This window comes from Crassostrea angulata, chromosome 5 (genome assembly GCF_025612915.1).
Source record: "Crassostrea angulata isolate pt1a10 chromosome 5, ASM2561291v2, whole genome shotgun sequence".
Taxonomy (NCBI): Eukaryota; Metazoa; Mollusca; class Bivalvia; order Ostreida; family Ostreidae; genus Magallana; species Magallana angulata.
Genome location: NC_069115.1, coordinates 24,869,321 through 24,893,741, shown reverse-complemented (window position 1 = coordinate 24,893,741; position 24,421 = coordinate 24,869,321). Strand labels below are relative to the sequence as shown.

General features: G+C 34.0%; 3 protein-coding genes across 5 annotated transcripts in view; 2 read left to right on the top strand and 1 right to left on the bottom strand.

The window, feature by feature from the left end:
• The window catches only part of LOC128183828 (uncharacterized), a 43,014-nt gene extending 37,830 nt beyond the window's left edge, over positions 1-5,184 (bottom strand). The window contains exon 1 of the mRNA XM_052852991.1: positions 5,175-5,184. The gene's annotated coding sequence lies outside the window, so the exon portion shown is untranslated. The remainder of the gene's footprint in view (positions 1-5,174) is intronic.
• LOC128183823 (uncharacterized) lies at positions 3,516-8,478 on the top strand. Of its 2 annotated transcripts, XM_052852981.1 has the most exons (4): positions 3,516-3,947; positions 4,472-4,601; positions 4,840-4,852; positions 5,360-8,477. In XM_052852981.1, exons 2-4 carry the CDS (start codon positions 4,582-4,584, stop codon positions 8,189-8,191), a joined length of 2,865 nt encoding a protein of 954 aa, XP_052708941.1. In that variant the 5' UTR covers positions 3,516-3,947; positions 4,472-4,581; the 3' UTR covers positions 8,192-8,477. The 2 variants fall into 2 exon arrangements, with proteins under 2 accessions (XP_052708941.1, XP_052708940.1); XM_052852980.1 differs by lacking the exon at positions 4,840-4,852 and having other exon boundaries at positions 5,360-8,478.
• An 8,314-nt stretch (positions 8,479-16,792) lies between these two features.
• LOC128183821 (uncharacterized) overlaps positions 16,793-24,421 on the top strand; it is a 32,146-nt gene continuing 24,517 nt past the window's right edge. Inside the window, exons 1-5 of one of the 2 annotated variants that reach the window (XM_052852975.1) lie at positions 16,793-17,746; positions 17,861-17,958; positions 20,944-21,253; positions 23,876-24,088; positions 24,306-24,412. In XM_052852975.1, coding sequence (XP_052708935.1) covers positions 21,141-21,253; positions 23,876-24,088; positions 24,306-24,412 — 433 coding nt within the window. In that variant the 5' untranslated portion in view covers positions 16,793-17,746; positions 17,861-17,958; positions 20,944-21,140. Of the gene's footprint in view, positions 17,747-17,860; positions 17,959-17,988; positions 19,011-20,943; positions 21,254-23,875; positions 24,089-24,305; positions 24,413-24,421 lie in introns of those variants that run through there. The other variant, XM_052852974.1, reaches the window with a different exon arrangement.

Below are 24,421 nucleotides of genomic sequence, written 5' to 3'. Positions count from 1 at the left end.
ATGCACTTGGTACTAATCTCCTTTGTTTTATTTATTTACTTTCTAAACATTACATAATGATCTCATATCTGTGCTAGCGCTATTTTTATCCGACATTGCGTGTACAGAAAATTTAATGAACATTACTTAATTTGTTGTTATTATAAAAATGGTATTAGATATTTTTTTTCATAATAATCCAATGTAAAAAGCAAAAAAATATTTTACTTAAAAGCAAATGAATTAAAAAAACCGCCGTCTATATGATTCGAACACCCTCTCACTTAAGTTGAAATTGTTTCGTCTTCATTGCTCCGCGTGGGGGATAAACAACGCCTTGTACGCCCCTGTTCTTTGTATATTTGGTATGAAAGTATATGTACGAAGGACGTATGTGGTCTTCTTTATCAATTAATATCAATGCATCATACTACATACATGTGTAAGAATAATATTTATTACAAGAATATCTCAAAATATTTTATAATTTACTGCCTTGTTAAGTTATATATATACATATAGACTCCATGATTAGCAATAATGAGTTATTAGATTCCATGTAGAATTTTACAAAATCATATCCTTTTCAATTTTTGTTATGTTATTGTGGTAATGCTTTGAAATTATATAATTTTTTGTGCACTTTCACTCAAACTCAATAAATGGGTGCAAATGAAAGTGGGTATTGGAAGAAAAATGAGACAGTGTCCTCATTGATGGAATATTGTTTTTTCAAAAGAATAATATGTAAGGTTTATTTTTCTAAAATATTTTTAACATCAAAGAAAGCGTTTTTTTTTTGTGAGCTCGTTTCAAACATTGACCATTTTTCTGTAACTAAAGCGCTGAGAAATATCCGTTACTATTCCACATGTGGTTTGTAAATTCTCAAAAGAGACATAAAAAGAAAAGGACCCTAATAAATTATATTTTTTATATGAAATACATAAAATAGCTGCAAACCAGTATTAGGTTTTTGTTGATACTTCCGATTAATTTCTATCTACTGGCAGCTAAAAGAAACGACCCGAATATGTTTTTACCAAAATCAAATGTCATGTCATATTATCTTATCATACAAACTATTTCATATTTAATAGACACAGACTAAAACTAAAGTTTTGTTCAAATTTTATTCATTTAACTAACACCAAAACATATAAACATTTAAACAAAATAAAAAGCATTGATAAACTTTTCAAACAGAGATTTAAAAACAGGACCTCTATTGTAACGAACATTACAGAATTAGACAATTGTTATTTCAAAATTAAAACATATCTTAAAGGTAATCTTGCATAGTATATATGTTCATCCTAGAAATAAAGTGACTAGTATTAATCCTATTTTCAATTAATATGGATACTGATGGTTATATATTGATTTTATGTTCATTTCTGTACAAAATATTGAACAGAAATAAGTTTAGATACATAAATTTTAAAATAAGTTTAATTTCTTAAAGCACTTGTTTTGTTTTTGGAAAATGTAGTATACTACGGATTAATAACAAAGACATCTATTAAAAAAATCCAACATATTGTTTGTAAAATAACTTAGACTAGTGTTGTAATTTTCGTTACAATTTGTGAAATGTACGTTACAATGCACAAAATGTATTAAATTTCATTAAATTCTTAATGAAACTTTTTGTTTCGTGTAAATGATGAAACATTTAACAAAAATATAGCAACTTAAACATCAACAAAAACATTATTAGCTCGGAGTAGCATACTTAAACTGTTTTTTAATCAATTTTTGGACATGTCCGTTACTTAAAGATTTTAAAGTTTTTCCCAGAGATCACTGTCGATTATAAATAATCTTTTTGACTTTCCTGAGGGTTTTGGCTCATTTATGGTGTAAACAATGTCGGATGCTTTGCACCACAAAACATCTGGGGCTTTTGGTCACGCAAACATCTTTTTCTTCTTCTCCATAAAAGAAATCTGATATGGAAATTCGTCATCTTCATCTTTGTCTGTAATTTTGGCAATATACCACCTTCCGTCATAGAGAGCAACAACATACTGGTCAATTTCATACGAGCAATCAGCTTGTATTACTGAATTTGTTGCTGCTACGGTCACAACAGGCTCTTCGGTTTCAGATTCAACTGGTTGTCTACCTTCAGTGACATCATTCTGATTAATATCATATTGAGTTTCCTTGTCAAAGAGTGGTGTAGGTAAAGCTTCTTTCGGCTTTGTTGATTCTTTTCTCCACGATAAACAGTTGCTTCCAGCCAAACAATCACTGCAGTAGCAGCTTACGTTTCCGACTAGAATGGAGTTTGATCCTTGTCCAACAACTGCGTGAACTTTCATTGTGCCTTTTACAGGTTTTGGATTCCATAATGCAATCTCTTTCTCTGTTTGTTGACAATGTTCTTTTAGAACAAATCTAAATTTCACCTGCTTCATGGAACAATGTGCTGACTGTGTCCAACAAAAAAAATCATTTGCGTCCTGGATGATGACTTTTCCCGATTTTACTGCCTCATCAGCTAAACGTTTGGTTGATCCACCAAGCCCATCACATGGACCTTTACCGTGTCCTGCTTCAAAAAAATTCCACTTAGCATCTATTCCGAACGTTTCTTGGTGATTTGCCACTAAGTGAAATATTGTCTTATTCCTGTACTGTGATGTTGGACTGTCAGTCCAGTAATGGATACAATTAATTTCTGGATCTAGTAGTTTAACGTCCTTCACAATCTCTTTAATAAAAGTAACCACAGATGTGGAGTTGTGATTCTGGTCATCAGATATAATCACAAAACTTTGATGTTGTAATTCTGACTCCTCTGTTGGGCGTGTGTATATTACTGTGGGATGCAATGTCACGCCTGTCTGATTCCAGTACGCTGACTGGATTTCCTCTACACTCTTGCAGTTGTAATTTTCTGCAAAATCCATGTGGATTACTGCATGATTCACAGGAAGTTTCTCTTTTAGTAAACGTATCTGTTGATATTGGACTTTCATTCTAGAAACGTGATCTGAAAATTCTGCTGTTTGCTTTTCGAGGTGAGCAAGAAACTCTTCTTTTGTTTTGGTCACATGGACAACCCGCATCACCATCTTTGTCTTTCCCTTGTCTTCCACACTTACTCGTTTCCATTCGTCAAAAGTAAACTCGTTAGTGTCAATTCCTTCTCTTACTAGATCAATCGGAGGGTCGTCAACATAGGTCTCGGGGTTTAGGGGTACAGCAATGCCAATCTGACGAATTGCTTTCAGAACAAGAGCCATATTCTGATGCTTGGTACATAGACAGCAATCCCGAGTGATAAAGGAAGTGGTTAAGATATGTTTAGGTCGTATCCTCTGAAATGATGCTAGTGAAAGTTTTATGGTTGGATTTTCACTCAGATACTTTGTGTGAAGGTTAGACATATAATCAGTCAGGCCAAAAAAAAAAATATGTGTGTTTCCGGTTTCCCGACCGACCCCTTTTTTTCCCGGCCAAATTACCGACCCTAAACTTTTTTTTCGGATTTTACCGGAAAAATTTGTCTTCTGCGTCTCCGGTTTTAACATTTACAAAATCAAAATGGCGGCGACTGTAGCTGCAACGAGTCTGTTAGCGATAAGAGTTAAAAAATGCAAGCACATTTCAGAGAAGAACGCAATTTTGTGCCTGGAAAACCGTAGAACTCTTCTTGATATTTTTATTGATTTACACGGTGATTTGCCAAAAGACTCGAGACTTTCAATCGTTTGTAACAACTCGACAGATCCATCGAAAGGAACATCGTTCGATGTATACCCCAATATGCTGGTAGGCGATCTTGTTGGGACTTTTGCCATTAAAAGAATTGAATATTCCTGTTCAACGGAAGAGCAAACAGTAGCATTGGGTGAAATCATAAATAATGCAGCTGAGGCGGCCACCAGTAAAACGGTCGATGCATTTCAAGTCCTCATGGCGGGAGGCAGAAAGAATGTTTCATTGAAGACATCAAGGTTTGTATTAAAAAAGAGCTAGTTGTATAATTCATGGCATGTATAAATGAATTTTACCAGCTCCTTTAATCAGGCAGGGAAGTGTTAAATTATGATTCTCAATGTACACTGAATAACATAAGGTCATTGGACAGATAATTTTGTTAATCGATTAGAATATTTACAATTTTAGAAAGCATATGCCTTTATTATTTTTATTCTATAGTCTGTAGTTTTCATATCTTGCATCTAAATTTTGAAAATTTACACTTCCAAATTAAGTAATTGAATATGAATGGTACAGTTGATTTTAAACATTTTTATTATTTATACTGAACAAATGGTGTTTTATTTAGAAATTGAAGTTTGAATAAAGTGTGTGTGTCTGAGGCCTGACAGATATATGTCAGTCTGTCCGTCCTTTTTTGGCTGGTTTTAAACTGTCTCTGTATTGCTTTAATATCATTAATAACAATAATTAATGTCTCAATGGTATGTACTCAAGATTTACAAGGCATAAAGAATGTTTATGTATCTTTTTTCAGTTGCGGCGTTAAAGATGGCATCAGTAGAAAGGATGAAATTTATAATAAGCTGGTTGAAAACTTTTTCAATTCAAGAAACCTAGATTTTCCAAGAGCTTCCTGTGAACAAGATGGATCATACTTTGTACAGGTCTTTATGCTTAATATGTTATTAACTATCAAATTTTAGAAAACAAAACCGTTTTAAACAAGTTTTAACATGACAAACAAGGATTCTTAAGGTCTGATAGTTTAAAGTCAAATACACTGTGTTTTTAATTGTCATTCTGTATAAAATAAATGTTACTCGGTATTCCAATGCCAAAAAGTTTTTTAAATGTTTTTCCCATACCATATAAGTTATATTTTACTTTTACTTTTAATATTAGAGCAGGAAAAAAGGTATACATGATATATATATATATATATATATATATATATATATATATATATAGCTCTTACTTACACTAGTATGCTATGCACTGCAGCACGTCAAAACTATAACATGTACAAATAATAGATGCTTGCTTAATATTAACCTACAAACTAGTATAATTTATAACACTTGTAGTTCTGTGGTCTTGTCTTGATACTGTATCCAGCTTACACACCTTTTATTTAACATGGCGTTCTGGTGATATCCACTTTCAATTCTATTTATACTTAATGTTCTCCTCTAGTATAGAATATAGTATATTATATATTTTGCATTTTTGTAAAAACATTAGTGTTGCCTTAATTTATACCTTGCACAAACTATAATATTTATATCAAGCAGCACCGATAAGATTCTGTGATTTGTTTATAATAAGATTTGTACCCTGTTTGATATACCAGTATCAGACTCAATAAAAATTTATATTTAAGGCCCTAGTATATAAAATTATTCATGTGATCTACTTATTTCAGGTTCTCTGCAATGCATTGTGGTACGTCACTAATCATCATCAAACAATAAATGATGCCTCACTAAGGAAACAAACTCTACTGCCAGTTCCAAATATCTTTAATGACTACGATGGATATAACGAAGTAAAAAGGAAAAAACTAAAATCCTGTCCATTGTCTGCATCACTTCTTGATAGCCATGCCCAGGCTCTATATTCTTTACTGATGAAGCCTGTGGTCAATAGTTCAGTCTCTTGGAAACAAGGTGCAGAAGATATTAAGCAGTTAGCAGAATGTTTTACTGCTTACAAAGAATATCTAGTTGTTCAGAATAAAACTGCCAAGGAAAATCAGAGTAAGTTGTATCCTGTTCGGACCATTGACAAAGAAGCCACCATTGAACACAGATATGGTAATTTGTCAGGTCAAATTAGAGAGAAATATGTGGACATAAATGAAGCTGTAACCAGTGCTGGAATTATGGCACCAGTGGTTTTTGACGAATACAAACATTTGGATAAGCCTTTTGAAAGTAACTTGGAGCGATTCCGCTATTTTCAAGATCTTCAGTTGAAATGTCCTGTTGATATCATTCGTTTTAGTCCTGGTGGATCGTCAGTCTCAACAGTCTGTATAGTCCAAGTTTCCAATCAAAATAGATCAAACGCTGAAATGTTGACACAAGGTGCTCGATTACTACAAACTGTCAGACCAAATTTGAAAGAATATCATACACGAGCTCAGAGACGATTGTTTAAAGAAAAACTGAAAAATGTTGCTTCTGTATTACCATCTGTTGCAAATCTCATTTATCAAGAGCTGGCATTGGATTTTTCTGCAGCAGAACACCCTGTAACCCAAGAGAGACTTAGACTTATTTTTCTTGGTCAGAATGACCTCATTCCTGATTTAAGAGTGCTCAACCCAGGAAGACCAAACAACAAATTTGATATTTTCTTTGAAACCTTATCAAAAGAGGTAGAAAAGATTACAGCTGCAGACGATAGACGGCATGGGACAGCACATTTATCAGAATTTATCTCATTGGAAGAAATGGTTGAGAAAACAGCCAAATCTTGTCCAGAGGGCACTGATATTCCATCAAAAAGCTTGGTGAGGTTACAATTTGCCCCTAGGAACCCTTATGCAAGGTCTGCATTGAACTTTACAGGAAAGATTGATGTGCAGTATAAAGTGCAAAGAAGACAGCTTCGCATTGACCATCCAGATGATCACTATTGCAATGCACAATTCAGATATCTTAAAGAGATGGCAATTGAGATGAGAGAGCATTGTGCTTTATTGTTCTGTGACGATAAGGCAAAAGTGAGTATTGGAGAACCTGGAAGTCCAGTTTCAACAGGTGTGAGGGGGAAGAAAACCATAGTGCCATCAAGTTCCACTTTAGTATCTTTAGATCATGACATGACTAAAGCATCCTTGACCCCCTCAGTTATTTTGCACTGTAAAATTCCTGGTAGCATTAATGACTCATTTGTCCGTGGTCAAGTAACAGTGACAGTTAATGATTCTGTTTTTCAAATGTCATCTCCGTTTCGTCATGCAGTTTCCATTATAAAAGCCTTTGAACAACAGGGACATTTTCCTTATACATTGCTTAAATTCACAGATGGTGGAACTGATCAGAGAAATACACTTGAAAGTGTGAAGTGTGCTTCAATTTGTGTATTTAAGGAAATGAATCTTGACATGATGATATTGGCAAGATGTGCACCCGGTCACAGTTATGTTAACCCTGCTGAGAGAGTTATGAGCATTCTAAACTTGGCTCTGCAAAATGTAGCATTAGAACGTAAAGAGTCAACAGAAAAAATGAATAAAGTTCTGAAAAGCTGCAACAGTATGGCAGATGTAAGAAATCTTGCTGAGAAGACTCCAGAAGTAAAAACTGCATGGATAGAATCAGTTGAGCCAGTTGCATCAGTGCTCCGTAACCGTTTCTTGAGATTGAAGTTAAAAGATGATCCAGTAAAGGCCCTAGATCCAGTTAGTGACCAAGAAATTGATATTTTGAAGCGCCATCTTAGAGAACTTTTCCCAAATCTTGATTTGACAAAATTACAAAAAGTGCACACAAGTAAAGTTGAGAGTTATCAGAAGTGGATTGAAACTCATTGTAGAAGTAGACAATACACGTTTCAAATAAGAAAATGCAGAGATGAGAACTGTTGTCTTCCTCCACGCTTGAGAGATGAGCAAATGCAGTGGTTACCTGATCCAGTTCTAAATGAGACTAAAGATCATTACAAATCCTACAATGAAGTCAAAGGAACAGAAACAAATGAATCAGACAGACCTTCTTTAAAAGCAAAACCGATCAAAGAAAAGAAACTGAACCTTAGAGCTACTGTGAATGTAACCACGTCAGATCCTGTGAATGATATTTTTGAAGAAGAGGAATTTGAAGTACCAACTCCTGATGCACACCTTTGCATTACACAAAATGCAAGAGCTATAGTTGAATGTGTGGAGTGTAGAAAGCCACGTGTAGTGTACAGTCATCACAAACTGACAGAGAGGCAAATAATGTCTTTCACTATTTCAATCAGTGAATATGAATACACATGTGGAAGTCCTTTATTGCCACCCACCAACTCAATGTCTAAAAAAGTTATGAGCAGACTTAATATTAACTGTGACTCACATGTTGAATTAGCCTATTATGGAAGCGGCTTAGGCCAAGTAGATATCTGCTCTGTTTGTGCTGAACCAGAAGCCGATACAAATGCAGAATTAAAAAAACAGTACAAAACTGTATTACCGCTATGCAAAACATGTGAAGGAAATGGAAGGGTGCCATTTATCCAGCGCCCCTATGGAAAGAAAAACTAATCATTGTTCATGAATTTCATTCAAGTTCTCATTAAAATAAGAACAACTATTCTATGAAAATAACAACTGTTTTACAACTGTTTATTAAATTTAACAATTACCGTATTCATTGCTAAAATATTAAACTCATGTTTATTCAATTTGTTGAGTTTTGTTGTTGTCAGAATACTTGTATTATTATTAAAAGAACTTGTAGCCAGATACTCTCTCTCTCTCTCTCTCTCTTTCTCTCTCTCTCTCTCCATATTCATATATGAATTAATCGTCATTAAAAAAAAAAAAAAAAAAAAAAAAAAAAAAAAATCGACCTACCTACCCTATTTTAAAATTTCATGAAATAGGAAACACACATATTTTTTTTTTTGGCCTCAGCACACGCTTTTGGGCGCTTTGTCTTAGACCTGTCCTGACCTTGTCTGCTTTTCCAGGCATGTTACGACTGTTATCATCTCTTGATAAGAAGTTGATTACACTATTCTTAAACCGCATAACCTCTCTGATTCGCTGCTGTTTACTACACAGTAGTGCCTTTGATCTGGATTTTCCTGCAGCATTAAGTTTATTTCTACTCAGACCTGTCCACTTACTAAGCAAATTTGCGCATCTGTATTTCCTAACTATCGCCCCCGCTACAACGTTGTGAAGAATCTTTGCTCTTCCAGGATTATTCTGCTCCTTTGCAGACCTTACTTCATCCATGACAACGTTGCTCAATAAAAGATGTTTCCTGACCGTGTTTGCCTGATGTTTATCTAATCTAGCAGAATTTATCTGTGCCTCTGTCTTACTCCTTGGAGTTGATGGTCCTTGTTGACTCGAAGAAATTTTTCTACGGAGCTGCAAAAGTCGCCTCTGTGTGGTCTTGTGTTTAGTTTTCAGCTTTTCTAACTCTTGTTTCAATGTAGATACTTCTCTTGATTTTTTTGCAAGTGCCTTTGCAACTCTTTTTCTTGGCCCATTTCTCCTATTTGGAAATGTCATCTGAACGACAAGTCTGGGGCTAGTATGGTCAGGTGATCGAGGATCAGCAGTCTGTGTGTCTAGACTGTCATAGCCACTTGTACTTTCAACTTCTGGGACATTCTGTTGTATCAGTTCTGCCATTGCTTCCTTTTTTCTTCTGCGATGACGTTTTACAGCTTCGTTTAGTTTTACATTGCGCCTTATACGTTCTCTCCGTGTAAGTTGATTTGACGGCACGTAATTTTTTTTTCTTCTTTCCCTTTCTTTTTTAAGATATTCTTCATTATTTTTTGCCTTTAATCTCTCCCTGTAGCCCTTTTGAATCTCGGCTCTTGATTTGGCCATATTTTTCTGTTAACAAATTAAATAATTTCGCTGTTAATTATTTCTTTGGGTGTGAAAATGTCAATGAAATGTTCGTTACTTTCAAATGAAATGTACGTTACTCAAGTTCACAAGATTATAATTTGAAGATATTCAAATATGCTAACGTGTTTCCTATTGATAAGCTAAACCTAACTTCAAAAATACATAAAATATGTGTTAAAACAGTTTTTTTTCTTCCTTTATTATTACGTTTGGTTTTGTGTGTTATAAATGCTGATTTATATTATGTAATTATATATGTGCCTTTCCTACCTTGATCTATGATACGATTTATGAGATAAATCCCACTTAAGTAGCAAGAAATTAATCAAATATGATACATAAACTAAAATGTGTTTATGATTTCAATTTAAAGCTTTTTATAATTTCAATATTTGTTAAAAATTACAATGCTTGTCTATTGAAATGTTCGTTACAATAGGTAACGGACATTTCATTCTTTTTTAAGATACACTACAACAATATAAATAAAGATGTGGCTCGTTTATAATATTAGAACTGATCTACATGACTTTAATTTTATGTACCCATTTAAATATGTTCGATACACATAACATAAACTAATTAATCCTTATGAAGGTGTATGCATACTCACGAGGTCAGACGTTTATATTGTTTTAGCAGTCAATCATGCTCTCTAACTGTCCTTTGCAGTAATGGCGGGTGTTGATGTACCAACAATTTGTCACGTGTTTCATTTGCATCAAACAATTTGAGCTAGGATTGAAATTACAAAGAGTTTCGTAAAATACGGTAACGAACATTTCGGTAACGAACATTTAGAAACCAACATTTGCGTGCCTAGGCGGCTTTAAAATAAAACTGTGGTGTTTTTGATGGCAACAAATACTATCATATGTTCAGTATTCACTTTGAACATTTGTTGCATTTGCTTTCTCAGTTTCGGCAGTAACGAACATTACAGTCTTAAATCTACGCTCAGACTTTTTATGTTTTTCGCAGTGATATGATTAGACAAAAGGAATTATATTAAATATCTTAACATTTATGTGGACAAAAAGTCCTTACAATGTTCTCTTTAAGATTTTTGTATTTTTTTTATAGAATGTACAACTCTTGCAGTGGTTATATATCTAAAGTAACGGAGATTACATCGAAACTGGCGACAATGTTCAAATTAATTTAAGAAATTCTTGGACTAGTGAACTTCACTTATTGTCTTTTAAATCATTAAATTTTCTTACTGAAAAATAATATGTAGGAACTTTTTTCGCTTATTGTCCAATTAATATGGCAAAACATCCTCTTCAAAATGTAATTTCAAAATGGCGACAGTAACGAACATGTCAGTTTTAGCATTTTATATTAAATTCTCGCTGAAAATAAACGCATTCCCGTGATCTTTTTGTGTGTTTTTGAAACACTTTTGGACTAACTTTGTACTGCAAACTCAATTACAATTCTTCTGATTTTAATTTTTTTGTTATTTTATGGCGACATTAATTGCACCCATTTATTGAGTTTGAGTGTTTGTATTTTTGTGTGCCCATGAAACTACAGTATAAAATAAATTCAAATATATTTCAATGTGGGTGTATTGGCAGCATCCTCTTTCATTTACCTATTGATAGAAAAAAATGTAGTTTTGAATACTTCAATGAAAATGTTTTGATTAAACAGCAGCGTTGGGTAAACGAAGTCCAAAATGAAAGAAGATCGGGCTCGACATAACAATTGTTCGCGCCAACTTTCAAGAACCAATCAAAACGCTTTGTCATCAGCAACGTATCCAAACTTCTGAAGATGTCGGATAAACAGATAAAAGTATGTAAAGGTTTTTATAAATCAAGTGTATTAATTGTAACGCTTGAGCTAACAGTCTAAGCTTGATCAGACAGAAATACATTATTGAGAAGGGATGCGTACATGTGTAATAACTAATTAAGGGGTATACGTTACTTTTAAAAAAATTTAGGTTTTTTGATCAGGCTTCAACCTCTGGTGATCCATAGGCGCTCCCCAGATAATTTAGTAAAAGAAGAACGATATATATTTATGTCTACCCTCTATACTATAAATTAATTGTTTTTATAGTATAGAGAGTAGACATACAGAGTAGTCGCCAATTCCGGGTCACGTCAGACTGTTTCTTTGATATTTTGCAAAGCTGTTCTATTTAAATTTTATACTATATAGGCCTATATATTGAAAGTACATTTTGCGAGTTATTAAGCGTTCATTTTGTTTTTGAAAATAAATTCCTTTAAACAATATTTACAGCTCCTAGGCATTTCAACAAGGCATGGTTTCCCCACTTTTGAATCATTTTCTCCATTTTCGGGTCATGTGAATTAAAAGTGTCAGTAATGTCAGGTAATCGTCTCAGAACACAATTTTTATAAATTTGCAGCATATAAAAAAAAAATAATGCTGGTCAGAAAATATATTTACAACTACTGATACTCAAGTAACAGTGACCAATTTCTAAATGTAAATGACAGTCGTGATTTAGAATGAAATGATCGTCATTGTGTCATCATTGTGACAAAAATAAAAATAGACCTTAAGAAAAATAACAAACATGATAAAAAAAAATGGTTTCAGGTATAGTGACCTGCAATTGGGGAAATTCCTTCCGATTGATTAATTAATTGGTGTAAATTTATTTGAGCAGTTATCATTCTCAATAATTGTTGACATATAACTGAATGCATATGCAATATCTTTCATCCATTAATGCCCTCCCACAACTTTCACATCACGCTGCAGCGTAAATAATGAAAATACCATGTCAAAGATGTGTGAAAATCTCCATCTCTAAAGTGCTTGATTTCTGAATTTGTTTCTTGGAGTGTCAATATTAATTTTCGAATATCGTTTAATGATCAAAGACAAAAAGGCCTACAATTCGTGATCAATGTATTTATTAAGTTTTTTATGCTTCAATTTAAACAAGGTGACATGAAAAACACACGAATGACCCGCAATTGGAGATGACCCGCAATTGGGCCTAAAAAAAAAAGTTGCGTGTTTAGGGTAACCCGACCTAATCTACAAAAATACCCTGATCCTACCATTTTTAGATGTCTGTTTTTATCCGATTGAGAATTTTTTTTTTTTTTTTTTAAATCTGTTTTTAAATGTGACACAAACAAACATTCATAGGATTCGATCATGCAGAAAAAGATATGATAAAATTAAAAAAAATCCCTACCTACCTAACCTAATTTTTTCATCAGTGTAACCCTAAACACAGAATTTTTTTTTTTATAGGCATTGGCTATTTTCACTGTATATGAATAAAAACTGTTCGTCATTTACTAAATTAGTTGGGGAGCGCCTACTGGCACTGTACCAGTTATTGGCTAAAATTTAACATTTTCTTTTCATATTTCCTTATTTCTTGATATTTTTTGGATAAAACTTGACATACTTTAAATGGTGAACTCTTGGTTTATCCATCTGTTTGGATTATATCATTATTAAGAAATGATAATATCTTGGGTTTTTTGTGCTTTTTAGTAGCCCCGAGTTTTATGATTTATTGTACCAGTTATCCGTTTTGCAATAATAACGGAGAAAAACCCCTGTTCATGTTCATTTGATACTCTGCAAAATGTTTTGGGGTCAGACTTAGGGTCATAGGGGTTATGATACCTAAACAAAACTCATGAAATTATTTATTTGTTATCATACGGTAATACACAAAATCTTAGACTATTCAACATATAATATTCTGCAATCAGGGGTTCAACTACGCTATGAATCTCTCAAAATTAATCATTAATTTCCTTTTGTTTCTACATGTCATATTTATATACCGGTATATTGATATTTTATGTCAAATCAAAGAAGGCATATTATGCTATTCACAGAGAAGTAATATTCTATTTTTAACGTATAACTATTACGTCACGTCTGCCACTGCTGAAAGTGCAAAGATGTAAATCAGTGAGAAACAATGATCGTTTAAGCTCATGGTTAAATCATATCCAAGAAAGTTTTATTTATTTGAAACAGACGACTGAAATAAAAAATCTCGAAAAGTCGCAAGCAGTAGACCCGGACTCTCAGTTCACCCAATAACTGGTCTTAGGTGATAAATTGTAAGGTACCAGTATGGTGATTACAACCTAACTTAATAGGTCCTAAGATTGAGATACTGTATACAGGGGTATTGTCGCCCCGTTTAATTTTCGCCCTTCTACACTTACAAACAGTTTCGCCCAGATTTGAATTCGCCCAGTTGTAGATATTATTTGTAACATAGAATTTGCCTAGTCTTAAATACGCCCTCTGACAACGAAAGAGTCGAAAATAAAACGGGGGCGAATATTTCCCTGTATACAGTCTGCACAGCCCACACATGTATATGACACATATGACAAACAATACCAGCAGGCATGAAGCTGCAATAGGATGTTCCCCTCCTTCAAGAATAAAGATTTTTGGGGGTATGAGGTATATATTAGTTCTGAACCCTGTCAGTATTTTGTGGTGTTTGGTGTCCCAATATGATCTGCATTAATCTGGTCCAATTACCAATGCTTGGTATGACACAATTAACATGATTTTAAAATATCAGTCAATTTGTTTCGGTTTTAAGCTGCGGTCACAAATGCAGTTTTTCATCTAATTTTCAGTTGACTTGTTTAGGTACGTCAATTGTTGAGGGGGTCATTTAATACGATTTAAGATCGATTTTTGGTTGGTAAAACCTATTCTGTATTATTGTATGGGAAAAGTCATTGTGATGCCACGATTCTCACCAAAGGAGTCGATAATCAGATGCACATCAGATTTTTAATTGTCTTTCAGACTTTGCTTTTGACTTGCTTTTATTTTTATTAAAAATTGCTAATCAGCCTCTGTATCTACACCATCTGCATACTGTTTTTCAAACCTCAGAGTCAGACTCTGTATCTACCTGCATATCAACCTTGTGTAGTACCTATACCTGCATATCAAATTTTGTATATCACATCTTGCATTTCAACCTCAGGGTCAGAGTGACTGTTTACCAGCATGTCAACCTTGTGTATCTACCTGGAATTAACTGCACAATGAACCTGTTTTATAAATACCGGTATCCACAAGCATCCTTCGTTTGTAGTTCTTCACACAAACATGCACATTCAATGACTGCTGCCGTCTCAATCTGGCAGCTGGTGACAAAGTCGGTATATATTAGCTACCTTCTCCTGGGGACAAGTGGTCACATCTGGATTGTCGAAGGATTGTCAGGTATTGATGTCCCATTGAGGAGCGTGGTGTTACAATGTCATAATGCACCGAATGAAACCAAGTCACTGCAGTTATCTTATTCCTCTAAACAATCAACTATAAGGAATTTCAAGGTCTGATATAAATATATACATTTACAAATTTTCTAACATATATAATGAACTCATAGATTTGGTTTAACATGCTTCACATGGAGTGATGGACTTAATAATAACAAATTGGGACAATTAGGTACAAAATTATATTTTGCTGCATTATATGATAAATTTTAAATCATATTTTTTTCGTGTTGTTTGAGTGTTCATAACCTAACATGTTTAATGGACATTGATTAATGGACCAACTGACAAATGATATTCAAAGAGGGTGATGCAGGTGAACATTTTAAAAAATTGTACAGGTAGCCAAAAAACATGCGATGGTGGAATGAACAAACAAACATTGACCTTTGCTATAATAATTCAGATGTACTTTAAAAAGATTTAAAAGATTTAGTTTAATATTATTTTACATTTCCTTCTACCCAAGGTTGTCAGAACAATTATTTAGAAATAGCCGTGAACTTTTTTTCATTTGATATCAACAATGATAATTATTTTTATTGTGATAAAATTGAAGCCACATATGTTTGCCTTTTTCCTCACTTAATTTATTTAGTGTGTATCGTTGGACAGGCAGGTAAGCATGGTAATTACGGTAAGGAGATTATTTTTTTTCATAAGTGACTTGATTAAGTAAAAAAATCAATCTGCAAACAAATGGATTTCCATAAAAGAAATAATTATCAAAAGTTAATAAGAATGGCAAGTGTTTTCTCCCAAGTGGGTTTGGGGGATGGCCTTATAGAGACTATTTTACTGAAAAGCTGTGCGGGTTTCTGGTCTATTTATGTTCTTTTAATGGTGTTTCAATTATCTCGCCTATGTGTCCCTAATTTTATTTGATGTCCAGAGGTTAACTTGGGGATGAATATTGAAAGGTGTACTCTTCTGTGTACATGTTTTAGTCAAGGTCCATAACCCCAGGTATCTTCAGGCTTACGCGTCATTTATTTCACTGTAATCTGAAATCCCACTGGATGGGGATGGAAGGGTCTTTTCATTCATGCCCTCATCACGACCCCGGCCCATGTTTTTTTAGAATTCTTTTTAAAAGTGCATAGTCTGTAATTTTTTCTATGTAAATGTATGGTTTTATTGAACCTCAATTCTAAAGCAGTATTAATACTTGTAAGTTGTACATGTACGTCTGAGTTAAAACCATTATCAAATTAGTTTTACCATGTGTCATGTGTCATAACTTTCATTTGCAAAGGAATATGAATTATGTAAGTTGTGTAAAAATCCGTATTTTAATTGATACAAGTACCGGTAGTATGCAACAGTAGGTTGAGGTTCTTTTACATACATAACATGTTTTTATAAAGTGTGATGGAAAAATCTTACAAAGAAGAGGATATAGGTAGTGTCTTTAGTGAAAATGAGGAAATGTCTCTGAATCTCTAAAGATTGTGATCTAAATGGATAATTTCATTTGTCAGTTTCAAATTTATGAGAAAAAACCCAGATCTAGATAATCAGGAAATCTAATGTTATTTTGGTTGATTTATTTGTATATATGTCCTGTTTTATTTCGAATGGAAATCACCATATGTTTTGTTGCTTTTATGGGAATAAGTAACATGTAGGTGTAATTTTCACATACTAGTGTACAATTATAATCTGAACATGCTTAATGGGCACAAGCCTGATTTTGTAAATTTTTAAAAGTATAATGCTTTTCCAAATCCTAAACCATTTGAAAAAATGTTGATATCTGCCAAATGGAGGTGGGGTTAGGGGGATGAGTAATGGAGAGATCAATAAAGTAATGATGGCTGTAATGAATCTAATAAATTAACCAAAACTTAGGACTAATTTATGATGCATGGACAATGGAGCAATTAGAGTACCACTCCCTATACTCCGTATTGCATAGGAATTGTTCAATTGTTCCATGTTGTGGAGTCAAAATGTTGCTCCTGCAACCATCACCTCATCAACTCAGTCATGGCAGCTAGCGGAATAAATTCATGGTGTTGAATCATAATAATTGGCAACACACTTATAATTTGTTACTTAAATGTTAGAGAGCAGAATGCAATTGATCGCAATCAATTAAACGTAAAATGTTGTGACGGAGAATTTGTGGTTCTGTGCAACAGTTGGAGGGTTTTTTTTTATAACAAGGACAAATTGTTATTGTTTTTGTTCATATAATATGACAAAGAAGTTCGCTGTGGATAAATATGTGGATCTTGCAGTGGCAAAAATATCTGATAAGTTTAACATCAGTTAAAAAAAAAAAGAAGAGCAGTATTTGTCTGCCTTTCTATACATTGTAATGTACGTGTTTATATTTCACCTTTATTTCAGTCTTCACAGAATCAGAACTATTGGAATTAGTCCATTGGCATAACTTCTGGTAAATAATAGATAAGTGAATTTTTAGTAGCTTTTGTTATATTCATTGTAAACATGGTAAGGATTTTTTGAGAAAGGATTTTTCTTTCCCTCTCTTTGAATATGTCAGGATCCAATGACTGATTTTAAATGAAAATGACAATGGATTGAAAAATGATTTTATAACTCATTTTTAATGGGTCACGATCAGTTGCTATTCCATTTAAATACCCAACTTAAATACAAGTTTGAAGAAAAAATGCCTTTATAGGTACATATGCAATGACAATAGATTAATTTTCTAAAGGGTCACGATTGCTGTGGCCTTTAAATACTGACGAAACACAGATACAGCTATGCTCCGCCCACTAAACTTCTTTTTGCACCCTTTAGTTGAATGTCCTTTTTTTTTAAATAAGGCACCTTGTACGCAAGGCTTTGCCCGTGGTGTTGTATGATGCCTTTTGGGAGAACACACTTAGATTATCTGCAGTAATCTCCCCTGAGGAGTGTTTTCTATAGAGATTAGTGGAGCAGATTTTGCAAGTGGACATCTATGGTGTGTGATTGTAGCACAGGTTCAATCAGACAAGATTTTAATATGAGAATAATTAGTATTGTATGTACAGTACATGTTTTGAATTCATCACATCTGGGAATGTTTTGATTGCAGGTTTAAAAGTGTGTTTGTGACTGAGAGATTTGCCTTATATGCTAGCAGTACTAGTGCTCAGGAAGGCTCTATACATGTAGCTGTACATGACACAATATGTAAGTACTATTCTGCTGCTGTATACCATTATGTTCATTTCAAGTACATGTATATATTTTGATTTCATTTATAAAAGATACATTACAGTACTTATAAGTTATATGGCAGTAAATAATCGTGTGTTTGCAGTGGGGTTATTTTATTTTTGTATTTTAAATGTAGCGATGCAGGGTTTTAAATTTGAATGCATTACCATTGTTGCCAAACTTATTATTGGCATGCCATGTAACATATTTTGATGATCGAGCTTTATATTTATAATGTTTGATCATTGAATGTACATGCTATTTTAAAGCATTAAGGAATGTTGTTCTGTTAATTTTAGAATCTTAATTCTGTGTTAACATCAGATAAAAGCTGTTTACTGTATCAACTAAGAATTCTTCTATTTACTGCTTCACTGGATCAGTAAACCCAGTGTGTACATTTACAGGTACACAGGTAAACTAGCTGTCTATGTTTCCTCTGTTTCTTTTCCTTTGAATTTATATGGCATATGAGAAAACACTCATCCTCCTTGGTTATTAAGTTTTGATAACTTTATTGCATTGAAGTGTGTATTGAAACTATTCAGAGATAAGGTTTGTGCAGTGTTCAGCACTGAACCAGTTTGTAGACGTGGAGTATATAACTGATCTATCGGCCCTTGTGAACACCTTGCAGTCTCGTTAAGTCCTCAGGTAACCATCAGGGCCTCTCTCTGGGTCATTGGACAGGTGCGACAGGTAGAGGCTATTTTTATACACTATCTATTCACGGAGAGGGCCTCCCTTCTAGTGTTTTTCTTTGTGAGTTAATGTTTGCTTGTTTGGAGTTTGAAAATCTGCATTCAAAGTGTTGACATACAAGTTTGTGGGGGTGTGGATTGAAAGGGAGAAATTTTGTAACGATGGGGGAGACACACATTGCGAAATTTTGGTGTATTCAAAAAGTTTTTGCGTGAAATTCCGTAAAGAATTTTAATCTGTGTCAACTGTGCTTGCGTGGCCTGGTGGATTTAAATCAGCTGGGAATTCTGTTTTGAACGGTAGGAGGATTTTACGAATTAAAGGTAACGTATGACTTCTTGTTTCATAATATGAAATTTATAGACGTCTTCAAAGATAAGAAGGTTGTCATTGTTTGAAATTAATGTCGTTGTTTTGTCAAAATTACATCACTAGGTGTCTCCAATATTGTTTCATAATAGGGTGCAGTAGATTAAGAGAGATCTAGGGACGTGATTTAGTTTGAGACAGCTAGATAGAGTTCATTAATTGAAAGGAAAGGGTTCTGGGGAACGTCAGTGAAAGTATTTGTGGTAATCAAATGGCTATACATGTACGTACAATGGTTAGGATATTTGACAGCTAGAGTATGTGACACAAGATTGGATCGAAGCATTACTGTGAAAATTTATATACACCTCCCCTTCCCCCCCCCCCCCCTCCAAAAAGAAAAAAACCGGTGAAAAATGATTTCAATATCAAAATACAGTACAGTACACACATGAAATATGACGTTGACTCTGAGCTTGTGTAAAAATCAGAATATCAAACCTTTAGTTTGTTTGAATGAATGAAATTCTTGATAAAGATTTATATATGAAAGATCTATCCAAGAGATCAGGTCTGTGGGTTACTGAGGCAAGGGTTCAGTGACACATCAGATATTAATGAAGATATCCCCACCTGTACCACCCCTCAATTACCTCTGTCAGGTACAGTAGAACTTGTGACCATGTAACAGCTGATGCTGATGCTCCGTGTCACATCACACTCCACCACACAATGGGGGCACACAACAGGTGGGCCGGTAATGCGCGGGATGCGATTGCATCTTAAACAGTTGCTCTATCTGTAAAGTAGAAAAATCGATCGGTACAACATGGTCTCAAGATGAACAAATTGAAGAAATGTGTGTAACTGTGACAAACTTGGATATTAAGGGGACTGCATAATCGGAAATGTTTTCTAGAGTTGAATTTCTCTATAATGATTTGTTGCTGGATGTAACTGATGCTCTTTTGGAGAGGGGTGGAGGTGTTTTTGCAGAGGGTTTTAACTTTTAAGGTATTTGTTTACCTGAGGTTGACTCAACCATTTGCACTTAAATGTAGCTGATATATATCACTCATATGTAGTTGCTGTGCAGAATGTCATCAACAACAGTCTGAATTGAATTGGTACTTTGTTGAAGGAGTACTTTTATAAGATATTCTTTCTTTTGCTGCTAATAAGTCAAAAAACAGCTTGAAAAATTGATTGTTAAAAATTGTTTAATGTGCTCTGGGAATTATACATGTATTGGCTGGCCACTTAGCTCATCTTTGAAAAATGAGTCAAACCTGGTTTTTCGTTTTTAAAGGCATTGGATATTCAGATTGTCAATGTCTCTGATGAAATTTTGTATGTCTGTCTGCCTTTCTTAGTCTTATATTTTTAATGCACTGGGTTTGCTGTTGTTGAAACATCCATTCATTAAAAATGTTTTAATTATGTCATCATAGTTTGTTCACTTTTGGCAGTTGTAAACAGTAATGAAAAGTACTTAGAACTTTGTGGTAGCATGCAAGTTATTATAATTTTAATACACTTATTTTTTTTTGGGGGGGGGTGTTTGAATGTTTGCATTCCACACATAGTGAAAATTTTTTCTGAGGACACATAATGTTAGTTTGTGATCAATGTAAGATTATAAGATTAGATCTTTCAGCCTAGTCGAATGTTTTAGGGTGTTGTCACCTGTTGTCCCAGATTGCGTAATGTTTTGTAGATAACTGAATAGAGTGGACTTCACAGGCAGGTAACAAAAAGTCCAATTAAAGAGAAGTCCTTTTAAAATATGATTTCTTACAGACTTAGAATTTGTTGTGAGTGATGATGCAATGTGGTCTATAAAAATAAAGGTCTAATTGGATGTTTGCAATAGATAAGTTGTGTATATATACTGTCATTTAATATATTTGTGATATTGTTACTGTTACTATTGTTACTATTTTTCAGGAACTTGTGATGGTAACATAGCATTCAAGACTGGAGGTTACTTTGTGTTTAATCATTTACATTTGTCAATAAGAGACTGTTAAAAATACCACATGTAACAGTAACTTTACGGCAGGCCAAAGCAATATACCGCCAAATGATGGAGTAACAGCACTCTTCGTTGGTTGAAATCCTGAAGGAGGGACTCCTTTCCTCCAATGATGGAGGAGCTCTTGAATCTGGACAATTTGTCCCAGGAGGAGAAGGACAAGATCCTCGGTGTCCTCCAAAAGGACGAGATGGTCCGCCAAGCCGAGGACAAGAAAATCTGGTGGGTATGATCCAAGTGTTATACTATATACATGAGCTTGATTCAGCAATTTATTCAAGTATGCACTCATGGGACTGAAAGATTTCCTCTAAGTATCAGTGCAGTGAGATTTGCTTGTCCATTCAAGATTTCTTGAAAGTTGTGATATTTTGAAAAAATCAGAAATTGAAATTGTCACTAAGCCTTATCAAACAACCTTGAGTTGGCTTGCAGCAGTCATATCTATGCTAGTATGCTATTCCTTCTGTTTTGTATCTTAGAATTCTATCTGTCCATTGGGTGAGATCAAACTCTGTGCATTAAATAAAGACGTTTTCATATACCTAAAATAATGCATACATTGTGTTAATTATATGTAATGCTCTGACATATAAGAAGTTTTGTGTAGGTGTGTAATATATGTATAGGCCTGGTACACATTTAGAATATTGGTATTGAAATGGCCACCACAGCTGTTATTAACATTACTCCATTAAGGGCACTATGAAGTTTTGAAATATCAATTGTATTATGAAATATGAAGGAGACATTTGTTACACATTGTTCATGTTGTTCAGAAGTTCAATTGGAGGCATTCCCTCATAATGCAACGATTAAGCTAAAACTGCTTATTTTCCTCCCATTAAATATATGTACCATGTGTACATGTATAATTTTTTTTTGATTAAACAGAAATTCCCGCCTGTTATATACCTAATACCATCCCTATTCCAACCGCTTCCTGTGCTCAACATTTCTTTTCTCAAACGTTCTCTCCATGATGCAGCTTCTTAAATAAGAATTCCATGAAAAGACTTTATTTATTTACATGAACAAGTATTTGAATTTAAAAAATGTAAATCTTTTATATGTATATTTTAGACAGAAAAAAAATATGTTAAGCAGTAAAGCAAAGCAAACAACCTTTAATGTGATAATAAGATTGTTTATTATATAAATAGTGCCTGTTTGGGAGGGTAACAGTTGAAATTGACACCCCGAGAAAACCATTGTCAACTGACGCGAAGCGGAGGTTGACAATGGTTTTCGAGGGGTGTCAATTTCAACTGTTATCCTCCCAAACAGGCACTATTTATTTTGTTAGACTGAATGTCTTTTTTAAAATTTTTAAGAAAATTTTACTGCTTTTATATAGGAATAACGTGAATTCGACAGCGAACCGTACGCGCATAATTTTCGCGCATGTAACATTTTTTATTGTTATACTTTCATGTTAAATACTGAAATCTGATTGGTTAAAACGCAGTTAATAATATTTACTATTACCCTCAGCGTTAGCAACGCACTTGGCAACGGGTAACATTAAAAAATGTTACATGCGCGAAAGTTATGCGCGTACGGTTCGCTGTAGAATTCACGTTATTCCTATATAAAAGCAGTAAAATTTTCTTAAAAATTTTAAAAAAGACATTCAGTATAACAAAATAAATAGTGCCTGTTTGGGAGGATAACAGTTGAAATTGACACCCCTCGAAAACCATTGTCAACCTCCGCTTCGCGTCGGTTGACAATGGTTTTCTCGGGGTGTCAATTTCAACTGTTACCCTCCCAAACAGGCACTATTTATATAATGTTACCCGTTGCCAAGTGCGTTGCTAACGCTGAGGGTAATAGTAAATATTATTAACTGCGTCTTAACCAATCAGATTTCAGTATTTAACATGAAAGTATAACAAATATATATATTGTACTATTGAAAAATGACAATTAAGGGAATTAATATATTTAATAGCATTTGAGATTTCTGGTTATTTCTTAAGGGCTGTTTTCATGCAATTATTCTGTTTTATAAGGACAGATAAACCTTTAAAATGCTACTACATAAAGGGAAATTTTTCGCCCCTTTTGTCAGCGGGCGAATATAAGACTAGGCAAATTCTATGTCACAAATAATATTTCTGTTAATACATCTGCATTTGGGCTAATTCAAGACGGGGCGATGCTGTATGCGAGTGAAGAAAGGCGAAAATAACACGGAGCAAAAATAACCCTGTATTCAGTATTGATTTCTTAGAAAATTCATTCAGGCTAGATTCATTAATTTGTATGCTACATGGTTGTGATTCACCCATCCAGGTTTGAAAGAAATCTAACTGTTAATTATCATGTTTATCAAATAAAAAACCCTGAACTGTATTCAAGGGGGTATGGGGCAATTTTTTGTCGATATTAATGTGGATAAAAGTACATTATAATCAAGATACTTTTACCGGTTTATAAGTTTTAAATTTTGCAATATTTGACCAAAAAATAAGTTTTAAAAGTTTTTGTAAAGGTAAAATTTATAATAAGCACCAGCATGATTCGAACTCATGATATCATACAGATTCATGGGTAACGCTATAACCCATTGCACTCTGCTGTTAGGTAAGAACAATGGGAAAGAATACATTTAGTATGAACTCATACCATACTTGATTTTATTGTTTATTTTGATAGGAAGTACGTCACAATATGGAAGTGTCTTATACCACCTTAAAAAGTCAACAAAATTGACAATATATACCAAAAACAGATTGTGTTGCATTTTGTTTATCCTCTTACTCATGTGTACCATTTTGTAAACACTTGTTTCACAAAAGACTTTGATATGAATGTTGATTTTTCTTGCTCCATGAACAGCCAGCTCAAGTCGGAGATCCAGGCAATCCGGATGAAGAGCGTGCTCCGAGCGGGAGACGACCTCTCCAAGATATGTGCGCGGTGTCACACGGAGCTGGGATTGTTCTTCAACCGCGGTGACCTGTGTCCAAACTGCCGCTTCAGAGTGTGCAACGTGTGTAAGGAGAACCTGTTCCAAGGAAAGTGGCTGTGTGTGTTGTGTTACAAACAAAGGTACGGCAACACATCAGTTTATTTCTTTAAAATTGTGTTCCTTAGGTTTAAATAATGGGTAATTAAGCTAGGATAAGCTGGATAAGATGAAATTTTTTAATAATTTGATTTTCTGATTTGAAATTTTTCGTACCTGCACTGATTCTGCTATATCAATTTTGAATAAAAAGCTGTAGATGATTAATGGAATGTTTGGTTTGGGTTTTTTTGTACATAGGCAGCTGAAGTTTTTTACCGGGGACTACAGCTCTGGTCAGCTGACCCGCTGGCCGTCAGGTGGTGACCTGGTGAAAGCCTCCATCCACAAGTTATCTGTGTTCAAAGGTAGGACAA

Excerpts from the sequence above, each read along its gene's own strand:
- LOC128183823 (XM_052852980.1), top strand. The coding sequence starts at position 3,535 with ATGGCGGCGACTGTAGCTGCAACGAGTCTGTTAGCGATAAGAGTTAAA. Across the intron at positions 3,948-4,471 it reads GTTTCATTGAAGACATCAAG|TTGCGGCGTTAAAGATGGCA; the intron begins GTTTGTATTAAA and ends ATCTTTTTTCAG. Across the intron at positions 4,602-5,359 it reads ATGGATCATACTTTGTACAG|GTTCTCTGCAATGCATTGTG; the intron begins GTCTTTATGCTT and ends TACTTATTTCAG.